The sequence below is a fragment of the Rhinoderma darwinii genome, chromosome 2 (genome assembly GCF_050947455.1).
Source record: "Rhinoderma darwinii isolate aRhiDar2 chromosome 2, aRhiDar2.hap1, whole genome shotgun sequence".
Lineage (NCBI taxonomy): Eukaryota > Metazoa > Chordata > Amphibia > Anura > Rhinodermatidae > Rhinoderma > Rhinoderma darwinii.
In genome coordinates this window covers 96,736,760-96,750,490 of record NC_134688.1, presented here as the reverse complement: position 1 = coordinate 96,750,490, position 13,731 = coordinate 96,736,760, and the positions used below count along the sequence as shown (strand labels likewise).

At 42.1% G+C, this 13,731-nt stretch overlaps 1 protein-coding gene across 1 annotated transcript in view; it reads right to left on the bottom strand.

Moving 5' to 3' along the window:
• The window catches only part of TFCP2 (transcription factor CP2), a 79,353-nt gene that overhangs the window by 43,504 nt on the left and 22,118 nt on the right, over window positions 1–13,731 (bottom strand). Inside the window, exons 2-6 of the mRNA XM_075851941.1 lie at window positions 13,052–13,203; window positions 4,917–4,993; window positions 4,557–4,662; window positions 2,621–2,727; window positions 908–1,060 (exon numbers count right to left, since the gene is read on the bottom strand). Of these exons, the coding sequence (XP_075708056.1) occupies window positions 908–1,060; window positions 2,621–2,727; window positions 4,557–4,662; window positions 4,917–4,993; window positions 13,052–13,203 (595 nt within the window). The remainder of the gene's footprint in view (window positions 1–907; window positions 1,061–2,620; window positions 2,728–4,556; window positions 4,663–4,916; window positions 4,994–13,051; window positions 13,204–13,731) is intronic.

Below are 13,731 nucleotides of genomic sequence, written 5' to 3'. Positions count from 1 at the left end.
TTACATGGTCTTTTAGAGGTTATAACAGAGTATATGTGGCCTGAGAGCTGAACGTCTCATGCATATACGCTGCGTTAGATGTTTTGATGACGACCAGTTGTGTGTCTTGAAAATGGCTTACGGATGGACTCACATACAGCGTTTCGCGCAGCATTTTTTAGTGCGGACGGAAGTTACGTTAAAGTCTATAGTAAAATATCAAATTCACGAAACACAACTGTGGTGTTTTTGAGGCAATTTTGTAGTCAGTGGCGTTTCTTTCCCAAACGCAGCATTTTCCGGGTATGGCTTTTTTGTATGCGTTTCAAGGGCTTCTCTATAGAACTTGAAAACATCAGAAAAAAAGCATGTACAAAAGGACACCAAATGAAAACTGCTACTAAAAATGCATGCTCCATTTTAATAACGCTGGCGTTTTTAGAAGCGTTTTTTGATGCTGTTTAAATTGGCAGAAATATTCTGTGCGCGAAGCAGGCCTAAAGCCATTTTAAAACATACATTTCCAATTATGCTGCAGTCAAGAAAGAAAATATTGAACTCATAACCGCAAAGTCCTATAACCCACCCTATGTGGTGTTTTGGTACTGTCTGTATTCAAAAGATAAAACCCCCCAAAATATTGCAGAAGATTTCCGGCTATTCAGACTTAACGGGTCCATTAGCGTTGATGAATAGTCAAAAAAGGCTGGGCACCAAGCGTGTACGCCCGGCACCCATAAAAGACATTTCCACGATGAACATGAGAATGAAACACTTGACAAACAAAACTCATAATAAAATGTGAATTAGCTGTAAATTATATATGTAATCTGTTTTGGCAATAATACGTCCTGAAATAAAACACAAATTATACCAAAGAGATGTAAATGCTCCGTAGAGTAGCTGCCCGCTACAAAAACCAACATACCTTGAACACTTTGATCTGACAGCTGGCCGAGTGCAGGTGCTCCGTATACTCTCCGCTGTCATTCTCTTTGAAAGTATCAATTTGGATTCGGAAAGGTACACCCTTCTCACCCCCGTGCTTCCTCATGGTAAATTCTGTACTAATGCAATGTACCTAACAATACAAAAATACAGAAGATCCAGTAAAATACTACAATTAGTGAATATTCACGAAGCAGTTTTGCTTATTCATGCTTACAAAAAGGGCTCGCTATATTGTGCCTCATGAATAAAAACTAGTATAGACAGTGTTGTACTTCGCAACCAATCTGATCGCCCTGTTCCGTCGAGAATGAAACTTACAAGAACAAATATTAAAAACTAGCTGTCTCAGATGTGCTGCAACTCTGTGCCTGTTTTACCAGGACTCTTCATACTGTTAAAACGGAGCAATCATACGCCCACTAGACACAATGAGGGTGCCATGCATGCAATTGAACCAAGTGGGCTCAAAATGTCCAGCTTCAACAGAGCCTTGACTCTTTTTAAAGGGAGGTGGGTGTCCGACAGGGGAGGGGAATCCCTTAATACCCATTTTCTCATCTCCTCCTTCGATCAGTGTGTCAAGGGACAATACCCACTAAGTCCAGCTTTAAAAGAGAATGTTATAAAAATGCCGAGATCTAAGGGGAACCATCCCTGCCCTAGTGAAGTTCCTTCTAGACCACTGTAAAGCTGGTCACAGATATGAAGATTCCCTCCTGCACTTATGCCTAAGCTACACAGGCTATTTTACATAGTGCAATCATACTACTAAAACGGTCAGTGATTGTAACTGCTATTGTAAGTTTACGCATTTTCATTTAATCATTCCTAGCTTCCAAGGGCTATAACTTTTTTTTTTTTTAATCGACATAGCCGTATAAGGGCTTGTTTTTTTTTTTTAAGGAGGAGTTGTATTTTATAATGGCACTATTTAAGTTACCATTTAAAGTACTGAAGAACTTTTACAAATGTATCAGTACGATACAAAATTTAGATCTGTCTAACCGCTTAGATGCTGCAGTCACTTTTGACCGAGGCATCTAAGTAGTTAGCGGCCAGAATCAGAGTGATCTCCGATCTCGGCCGTTAGACCAGGGTGTCAGCTGTAATATGCAGCTGACACCCACTGCATATGGAGCTGGCTCAGATCCTGAAGCAGTACCTATATGTTAGATATCTGGAAGGGGTTAAAAGGTGTTGCCCAGAAAAGAAAACCCCCTTTCCGGGGATCCAGCATGTACTATTACACCAATGAGTGACTATGTGATACATGGTGGACTTGCTCTAGAGCAACAGCCGCTCTTGGCAGGAGTATTACCCTCTGACTAATATAGTCGGAGATGCCTCTTTTAGGACATCTTTATAATACTTTAATACTAATTGTCTAACTTCAAACCAGGATTGTCTCTCCAGCACAGGACATGCACTGTTCATAGGAAAGCTGCTAGGGAAAAACAAAAGTATTTACTGCATAGTACGATCCTCTATTAAACCAGAAATAATACAGAGGATGTGTGGCCAAACCTTCTTTATCCTGAACGTGGCACACTCACTGTAAGACACTTTTCATGTGCTGAAGTAAAGCACCAAGCAGTCCAATATAAAAACAGTGTTGCACCAGAGACTTTGGTAAAATTTATTAATTAAGCGAGTTCTGTATATGTAAACTACAGAATAAGAAGCTCTTTACTTGTATAAAGACAGACGTCCTCTTAGCAGGATCCCAGAGAAATTCAACAGTGTTGAGCTGAGTTGGATTCGCTCTTGGGTCAATGATACCCACAGACATAGGGATATCTGAAATCATTGGTAAGGGAGAAAGTAAAAAAAAAAAAAAGTTAAAAAAATTACCTTTCAACATATGAACAGGTATGAAAAAATATTAGACAATGTAGAAATAGCCCCCCAAGAGACCTCAGAATAAAAGGCGCACCTGTCAACCGGTCATTAAAGGGGCAAATCTGCACCAGTCACTTAAATAGAGCGGTGTTGCAGTTCCCTACAGGGCAGATGAGAAAACCACTCTGCAAGGTAAAAAGAACTTAACCCCTTCGTGGTTGGCAGGGGAACCAGAGGGTCAGACCCCCAATCATAATGTTATGGCGTAAACTCAGCCAAGAAATCCCAAACAGCCATATCATGGAAAGCGTTAGAAGAGACAGCGCAGATCTCCTCCTTACACTCTCCGCAACACAGACAACTTTTAACAAAATTGTGATATTATACCCCTTAGCTCAGATTTGCAGTAAGGTTAAGCCTCATGCACACGACTGTAGCGGTGTGCACGGCCCATGATTGCGGCGTCATCCGCGGGCCGCCCACAAATCACGGACCGTAATAAGACATGTCCTATCTTTTTGCAGTCCAGGCTCCCAGCCAGTGCACGGACCGTGGAAACCACGGTCGTGTGCATGGGCCCATAGCATTGAATGGGTCCGCAATTCACCTGCAGATTTTCAGGTGAATTGCGGACGCAGAAAACACATTCATGTGCATGAGGCCTTCTAGTTTTCAACAGTACGCCAACTTGCAAAGTCAAGCACGAAAGGAGATTTAGCAAAACTAGTTTAACACCTTCCCGACCGCCCACTGTCTTTTGACGTCAGGCGGTGCGGGTGCTTAATCTACAGAGACGTCTTTTGGCGTCGCTGTAGATCAGGCTGATGAGCGCTCGTGTGAACGCTCGTCCTCTAAGCAGGAGCTGTTACTAACAGCTCCTGATCTTAGAGCAGCCTCCTGAACACAGCTGGGGTGGGCAAACATTCGGACCCCAGCTGTGTAACCCTTTGATTACCGCGGTCCGTGACCGCGGCATGATCAAAGGGAATTCCCCTCTTTGATCGCATCACCGGGATTCCAGTGATGCGATCAAACAATGGGGAATCCCTCTGCAGTCAGCCCTGGGGACCTACAAAGGACCCCAGGGCTGTCTGTTCCGTGTGCCTGCTGTTCGGGCACACTATGTGCTGCCCGATCAGTAGCCTGTGTCATAGTGACACAGTGTAATGTATTAGCATACAGAAGTATGCTAATACATTACAAGTAAAAAATAAAGTTACAAATAAAGTTATCCCTTGATGGGATTAAAAAAAAAAAAAAAAAAGTAACAAAACAAATAAATAAAAAAAAGTGCCAAAAAGAGTCTTTATTTTGCATTAAATACATTTTATTGCCCCTACACTAAATAAAAACAAAAAACCTTCGCATATTAGGTATCTACACAACCGTAATAACCTGAAGAATTAATCTAATGGGTTATTTAGCATGAAATGTGAACGGGATAAAAAATAATCAAAAAAAACTATTCCGAGAATCGCTTTTTCCTATATGCACGACGTAAAAAAAATTTTTTTTACCCCCCAAACTGTGGGAAAGATAAAATACTATTTCTCTCGCATAAAACAAGGCCTCATACAGCCACGTCAATGAAAAAATAAAAAAAGTTATGGCTGCTGAAATGCAGAGAGGCAAAAACAGAAAAATTTAGCTAGTCATTAAGGTCTTTTCAGGCCCGGTCATTAAGGGGTTAAAAGAAAACTGAAGGAGATGCTTATATCAACACAAGTGATTTAGGTAGTGTGTTTATACATTGCGAACTTGCTTTGAATGACTAGTTGTCTTATTACCAATGTCAAGTATTCTGTCTCCAGGCCGGTTCCACCTCCAGCCTTCCAGCTGCTGGTGCTCCGTGTACTGCAGGCGCCGATCATGAAACACCACTCTGAAGATGCTCTGCACGAGGGGATACAAGGTAAATACAAGATCCTAAGCATGGGGTACACGAGAAGAACTCTTTTCCTAGGAGATTTCAGTCATTTACTTACGTAGCCATTAAAATTAGCAATCCGCTTCCTGCTGACTTCCAGACTATGATAAAAAGATGCCGGCCTTCCAGCAATGTAATTCCTATCGTTTTTGTGGTATGTTTGAATGTATGCAATTAAACTTTCTGATAAAATGTACACTATAAAACTTCAGACACTCACCTTAACTAGCTTGCCATTCAATTCAGGCAATTCTCCTAGTTTTCTATTATCCAACATCCTGATTTCATAGGACTGGCCTGTTGGGAACAAATGGTCGATATTTCTTAACCTGGTTATACAGACTAAGAGGAATAAAGATGTAATACGATACATAAATGACACCATTTTTGTATTATAGAAAACTGGTTAAAATTTACCAGAAACATTTTAAACAAGCCAATCGCAGAGAGAAGAAAGCGATGTAAAACACAAACAGGAAAACGTGGATGCGCTTATAGAGGACATGTCACAAGGTCACATAAGATGAACTGGTTAACTGACCTGACTAGCATCTCCCCGATTCCAGCGCGGTTTTTCTTTTTCGCCTGGACCCTCCCATTCCAGAGATATGGCCCACTGTTGTGAGATATGGCTCCCTATCTGCTAATTTGCTGTCGGTAGCCAACTAGGATCCCTTCTCCTGATGCTGACCAATCAGCACGAGGCAGCTTGAGGGTATTTACCTGTTGGCCTACTATGGCACACAGACCGTCAATACCTAAAAGAGTATATGGAAATGGGTTTTGTAAACTAAACAACCCCTTTAACCCCTTAGTGACCAAGCTATTTTTTTTGTTTCTCTATAGTTGCATTCAAAGAGCTATAACTTTTTTATTCTTCCATCAACATAGCTGTATGAGGACTTTTTTTTTTGCGGGATTAGTTGTACTTTTTAATGGCACCACTTTGGGGTAGATATAATTTTTCGATTAACTTTTTTTCCGCCATTGTTCTATGCGTTTTAAATGGACGCCGTTCACTGTGCGGTGTAAATAAAATGTTACCTTTAGTCTATGGGTTTGTACGATTACGAAGATACCACATACAGTGAAGGAGATAAGTATTTGATCCCTTGCTGATTTTGTAAGTTTGCCCACTCTCACCTTCCTCAGGATCAAGGATACCCCACGAGGTGAGATTTTTGCATGGAGCCCCAGATCGATGTCGATTGACAGTCATTTTCTATGTCTTCCATTTTCTTACTATTGCACCAACAGTTGTCTCCTTCTCACCCAGCGTCTTACTTATGGTTTTGTAGCCCATTCCAGCCTTGTGCAGGTCTATGATCTTGTCCCTGACATCCTTAGAAAGCGCTTTGGTCTTGCCCATGTTGTAGAGGTTAGAGTCAGACTGATTAATTGAGTCTGTGGACAGGAGTCTTTTATACAGGTGACCATTTAAGACAGCTGTCTTTAATGCAGGCACCAAGTTGATTTGGAGCGTGTAACTGGTCTGGAGGAGGCTGAACTCTTAATGGTTGGTAGGGGATCAAATACTTATTTCTCTGTGCACAATGCAAATAAATATATATAATTTTGACTATGTGATTTTCTGTTTTTTTTTTTATATAATCTGTCGCTCACTGGTAAAATTAACCTAGCCTAAAAATTCTAGACTGTTCATGTCTTTGACAGTGGGCAAACTTACAAAATCAGCAAGGAATCAAATACTTATTTCCTTCACTGTATGTAGAGGTTTTTTTTATGTTTTACCACTTTAGCACAATAAAAACACTTTTGAACTAAAATTATTTCTTTTTGCACAGTCTCTTTCCAAGAGCCGTATTTTTCATTTTTCTGTCAATGTCGTGACATGAGGGCTTGTTTTTTGCAGGACAAGATGTAGTTTTAATTGGTACAGTTTTTGGGTACGTGGGACTTATTGATTAACTTTTATTATGACTTTTTTGGGGGGCAATGGAAAATAGCAATTTCGCCATTGTTTTTTACGTGTTTTTTTTTAAGGTTTTCATAGTGCGGTTTAAATTACATACTAACATTGTTTGGGTCATTACGGTTGCGGCGATACCATATATGTGTAGTTTTGTGTATTTTTTTACACTTTTACTAAATAAACACTTATGGGAAAAAATTGTTTTATTTTTTTACTGTCATTTTTATTAATAATTATTATTTCACATTACTTATTTTTTTAGTCCCACTAGGGCACTTTACCATGCAATCTTCAGATCTTTGCTATAATGCTTTTGTATACTTAGTATACCAAAGCATTATTGCCAGTCAGAGTAAATCTCCGGCACGTCCTAATAGACATATGCCCAGGACAGAACTGGGGTTTTTATCAGGCCCCCAGCTGACATGACACCCCATCAGAGGCCTGCGATTGCATTTGTGGGCCGTCAATGGGATGCCACGGTCGGTACTGACCGCGGCATTTAACAGGTTAAATGGCCGTGAACCAAGTAAACTTCGATCGTGGCTGGTAGAGCAGGAGACTGGCTGTCAGACAGCCGAGCCCCGGCTCCAGCCTGTACGGGGGACACGTGCGGGCTTAGACTGGACTACCGTGAGAAGGCGGCGGCCTAGCCTAAGGCCCCTCAGTGACTGCCGTGAAAACGCGTATTGTTGGTCACTAAGGGGTTAAGAAGTGTTATGACTAAAGGCCCTATTACATGGGCCAATGACCGAGCAAATGAGTGTTCATATGAATCGTTCCAGGCAATTGCCCTGTGTAATAAGGGCAACGATCAGCCAATGAACGATCAAACACACATTCCTTAGCTGAACTGCCCTTTTACGAAGAATTAAAAATAATCATTTTCGGCAGCACATCTCCCTGTGTAGTAACGAGCGCTCATCCCTATATGTATCCAATCATTGCTCCGTGTGATGGAAGCAAACGAGCACAGATCAACCAGCTGTCTTGTTGATCAGCACTGGTTATCACGTACCACGTCAGGCTGTGTAATACTACCTTAAAGAGACTGTTACCACATTATAAGTGCCCTATCTCCTACATAAGGAGATCGGCGCTATAATGTAGGTGACAGTAGTACTTTTTATTTAAAAAAACTATCTATTTTCACCACTTTATTAGAGATTTTAGATTTATGCTAATGAGTTGCTCAATGGACAACTGGGCGTGTTTTACTATTGACCAAGTGGGCGTTGTACAGAGGAGTGTATGACTCTGACCAATCAGTGACCAATCAGTGACCAATCAGCGTCATGCACTTCTCTCCATTCATTTAGTCAGCGCATAGGGATCCTTTTAGATCAGTATGTGCTGTCTTATACTAACATTAACGATACTGAAGTATTTAGACAGTGAATAGACATTCCACGGGATGTCTATTTACAATCCCTGCACTTCATTATGGTTTCTGTGGTAGTTACAGCAGAGCAAGCGTAATCTCGCGAGATTACAATGTAAATGACAGGTTACAACGAGATTACGCTTCCTCTGCTGTAACTACCACAGAAACAGTAACACACGCCCAGTTGTCCATTGAGCAACTCATTAGCATAAATCTAAAATTGCTAATAAATTGGTGAAAATAGATAGTTTTTCTAAATAAAAAGCACTGCTGTCACCTACATTATAGCGCCGATCTCCTTATGTACCAACCCGCACTACTCTTCACCTTGAGACTGCGTCTCTGCTCTATTTTTAATCATTTTTTTGCTAATAAAAGTGGGAACAGAGTATCCCTTTTAACTTCACACAGCGCTGGATCACCTCTTTTCCTTTTCTGCATTACCTACCGTGGGCCGTCGTGGGGATCCGAGCGAGGTGTCTTGAGACGCAGAACCGGTGAGCTGGAGGTTTCCTCCCTTTTCTACTTTTCTCTAGGAGATAGGGCACTTATACCGTGGTGACAGAGCCTCTTTAAGGGTCCTTCTACACTGGCAGATTTCTGCTGGTAAACAAGCGCTAATTGACAATATAGAACATTGATCGGCGCTCGTTTAGCTCTATTTACATGGAACAATCATTGGACTGTGTGGGAACAGTCAATCCACTTTGACTTGATAAGAACTGATCTTAGAAAATTACTCAGCAGCAGGCAAGAGCCACTGTCAGCCAAGTTGCCCCTGTAGCTCCCCTGCGGATATGGCTGAGAATGGCTAATGCGATATATAGAAGCTGCAGAAGAAGTGAGACAGTGCATTTTAAAAAAATAAATAAAAGTCAATTACAAAACAAAAGTGGCTTTGATTTTTTTTTACATTTTTTTATTGAAATGAATTAAACAGTGTTGCACTATTGGGGCTGTGTGAGGGCAGTTACAGGGGGGCATTACACTGTGTGGAGGGCAGTTACGGGGGGATTATACTGTGTGGGGGCAATGTCAGCGTATATTATATACAGTAGGCTCAGGGGATAAATATTAATTCAATGGCGTAGAATGCAAATAGGTGGTGTGGTCCGCAAAAAGGGGTGTGGCCTAGATAACTTCATTAATCGTAATTGAGGTTACACGTTCAATTAATGGGGATTTTAATTTAGGTCATAATCGCTCAGCCCTAACTGGCAGCCATCTAAAGTGGAGGTAATGAAGACGTACATGGCAGCAGAGGTAAATGTCTCAGCACTGTGTGAAGGAGAGGGGTAATAATTCATACACAGAAGAATTCACGTTTACACATAATGGCTTGCAGACCATCATCCCAAGGAAGTAAAGAATGTGACAGTTCCCGATGGTGATTTCTTCCTCCAGAACGTGCACATATGGCAGTAACTCGTTTGCCAAGTCATGAACAAAACAGCGTAAGGCCCCCAGCACAGGGGCCAGGAATGCTGAAGAATTTTGGAATGGACGCAGTCTAAGTGCCCAATATAAGAGTTCAAACGCAAACTCAAAAACATCTGAAAATACGGAGCACTTTTCAAGGGAAAATACGGAGCTGTTTTCAAGGGAAAACAGCTCCTGATTTTCAGACGTTTTTTAAGCCACTCACGATTTTCGCAGCGTTTTTCACGGACGTTTTTGGAGCTGTTTTCTATAGAGTTAATGAAAAACGGCTCCAAAAAAGTCCCAAGAATTGACCTGCACTTATTTTTCGCAGCTGTTTTTCAAAACGGCCACGTAAAAAAAATGGCCCATCGGAACAGAATGAAATCAATGGGCAGATGTTTGGAGGCGTTCTGCTTCCGATTTTTCGGCCGTTTTCAGCCCGAAAAACGGTCGAAAATAGGCCGTGTGAACATACCTTTACAGTTAGCAAGCCACAGGCACTCCAAGAGTTGTCTACGTATGGAGCTACACCTGGAGAGCAGAGTAGAACTACAGGCCACAGCACAGTAACTATACCGGGATCGGTGACCATATTAAACCACTGTTCCGTTTTTTTTTCTATTTGACCCAGCCATAATGACTGCATAAAGAAAAACTAACGCGGAACTCCAAATCCTAATGGAATTCAGTCGGTAACAGATTTCTTGATGTGTACTTACATAAGCTATATAAGATAATACAGAACTCCGTGGGTTACAATAGAGTATTCTTTATTGAAGCATTCACAAAGCTAGAGACACTGTTCCATCAGTTCAAAAATATTCACGCTTACAAGTTTGATTAAAAGGGTATTCCCATAACCTAAAATTATTTCCCATCCACAGGATAGGTGATAATTGTCTGATCGCTGGGGGCACCGAACACACTGTTTCTCCGCCTCACTGTTTGACCACATTGAGGAGGACATTGAATGGAGCGGTGGTCGAGCATGCGCGCAGTTGCTCCAACCAAAGTCTATGGGACTGACAACTAACTGTGTACACCGCTTTCTGTCACTCTGACACTAAATGGGAGAGGTGGGCGCATGCTCAGCCACAGCTAAATTTAATGTCCTCCTCACTGTGGTCGAGCAGTGAGGAAGAACAATGGGTTCGGGACACCCATTCTCGCGATAGGTGAGGGTTCCAGCAATGGGGCCCCCAGCGATCAGTAAATCATAATTTATCCTGTGGATAAGTGATAATCTTTGATTCTGGTAATGCCCCTTCAGAGTAAATCAACCGGAAACAATGCTAACATTTTTGTGCTGTTGGAACAGTGTCTGTAACTTTGTGGATGCTTTAACCCCTTAATGACCAACCTATTTTAGACCTTAATGACCAGGCCATTTTTTAAGTTTTTCAATCGTCGCATTCCAAGAGCTATAACCTTCTTATTTGTGAGTCGACATAGCCGTATACGGTCTTGTTTTTTGCAGGACAAGTTGTACTTTTTAATAGCACCATTTTGGGGGCCATTATTTATTGATTAACTTTTATTAACTTTTATTTGGGGGGGAAATAGAAAAAAATTTTAAATTTTCACGTCAAATCTACGCCGTTTACTGTGTGATATAAAATAACACAATAACTTTATTCAGCGGGTTGTTATGATTGCAACAATACAAAATTTGTATAGTTTTTGTATGTTTTACTACTTTTACACAGTAAAAACGCTTTTTTTTTTCAAAATTATTTGTTTTTGTGTCTCCATATTTGAAGAGCCGTAACGTTTTTATTTTTTCGCCGATGCAGTTGTGTGAGGGCTTTTTTTTTGCGGGAAGACTTGTAGTTTTTATTGGTACCATTTTGGAGTAGATGCGACTTTTTGATCACTTTGTATCACATTATTTTAAAGTCAGTATTCACAGAAAACAGCAATTTTTCCATAGTTTTTTATTACATTTTTTACAGCGTTCACCGTGCGGGTTAAATAATGTAATAGATTTATAGTCTGGGTCGTTACGGACGCGGAGATACCAAATATGTGTAACTTTTTAACTTTATTTTGTTTTTTTAATAGTAAAGCATTTTGTAAGGGGAAAAGCTGGGTTTTTCATACATTCTTTTTTAAATTAACTTTATTAAACTTTTTTTTCACTTTTTTACTAGTCCCACTAGGGGACTATAATATGAGATTCCGCGATCGTATTTATAATACACTGCAATACTTTTGTATTGCAGTGTATTACTGCCTGTCCGTTTAACACGGACAGGCATCTGCTAGGTCATGCCAGCGGCATGATCTAGCAGGCATTCACTCCAGGCAGACCTGGGGGCCTTTATTAGACCCCCGGCTGCCATTGGAGACACAGACACTCGGCGATCGTATCGCCGGGTGTCGGTGGGGGAGAGAGGGAGCTCCCTCCCTCTCTCCAAAACCACTCCGATGCGGTGCTCGCTATTGAGCACCGCATCTGAGGGGTTAAACGGGTGAGATCGATCCGAATATCGATCTCACCCGGCAGAGCAGGGACGCTCCCAGCCCTCAGCTGCCTCTGGCAGCTGAGAGCAGGGAGATTTGACAGCTCCCTGCTCTGTTAACTTATTCCGATGCCGCGACGTAAAAAGTCTATGGCATCGGAATAAGGCCCGTTAGTGACCGACGTAGAAAAACGTTGGGCCGGTCACTAACGGGTTAATAAAGAAACCTTTAATTGTAAGCCATGGAGTGCTGGATCATCTGTTATGCTTTAATCGGTTGGACTGGAGCTTTACAGGACCCATGCATCATGAGAAAATATTTACCACTTCGTCAGATCCCATGACATCTTTAGAGCTGGAGTCCTTCTTTCTGCTATACTTCCAATATATAATCTATTGATTCACAATGAATTCCTGGAGCCGACGACAAACCTTAAAGCCCTATTACACTGGCCGATAATTGCCGGGTGCTCCTGTCACATGGAGCTATGGATGGGGACGAGCGGTCGTTACTCAGATCGCTCGTCCCCATACATCATCATCATCATCATGTCGGCAGCGCGAGACGCAGGGAGATGTGCTGCCGACAACGATATTTAACTTTTTTTAAACTATACGATCAGCAGATGGCGTTTGCTCATTCGTCTGCCGATCGCTGCCCTGTTTACACAGAGCAATGATCAGCAACGAGCGTTCTATGAATGCTTGTCTGCCCAATAATCGCCCAGTGTAAAACCCCCTTATCTCACGTTATAAATACTTGCGATATATTCTGACCACCACAACAGTAAACTCTACTTATTTGTGAAAATAATATATGGTAAGTAGGGCTGCCTAAAGCTGGCCCATATACATTAGATACACACCGGCTGACCACTGTCAACAGCTACCTTTCACCAGCTCCCCCATAAATACACACGGTTGTATGTTTATTGCTATACGGAAAGATATAAGACTATCTCCCGGGGTAACAAAGGATGAGACATGCTGGACTTTACGGTCAGAATGGAAACCACTTCAAAATATAGGACAACATGCTAGAGTCCCAATCGGACTAAACCGAAAAGTGGATTGTAAACCAACAAATTGTTCAATAGTGAGGTCTGGTGAGCACACATAGGAAATCTACAGCTACTATCGCCACGGAAAGTCACCTTGATTGAGATAGGTAAGGGTCTCTTCGTGAAGCTTCACAGCGGGGGAGGTAGCCGTACACAGCACATACTGGAAAGGTAGGATCTTGTTTTCATTTTCTGTAGGCAGACTTGACTCTTCTTGCTTGAAGATAGGCAGGGCGAGTACATCGCTGGAACAAAACAAACAAGGTTTATCAAGACGTAAGCAGACTTAACTCCTTAACGCCGAAGGACGGATATATCCGTCCTCAGCAGCTGCTAGTTCGCGCAGGACGACGGATATATCCGTCCTGTGATTGCGCGGGTACTGCCACTGTACCCACGCGATCAGCGGCAGGAGCACAGCTGTTATATACACAGCCTGGCTCCTGCTGCAACTGCCGGAATCGAAGCGCACTCCGATTCCGGCAGTTTAACCCATTAAATGCCGCTGTCAATAGTGACAGCGGCACCTAATGTGTTTGACAGAGGGAGGGAGCTCCCTCTGTCACCCAATCGGCGCCCCCGCAAACAAATCGTGGGTTGCCGTCGGGTTTCCATGACAGCCGGGGGTCTAACAAAGACCCCCAGGTCTGTCTTCAGCATCTGCCTGTTAGGTCATGCCTCCGGCATCGCCTAACAGGTTGCCTGTCAGTTTTACACTGACAGGCAATAATGATTTGGTATACTAAGTATACCAAAGCATTATATATGCGATC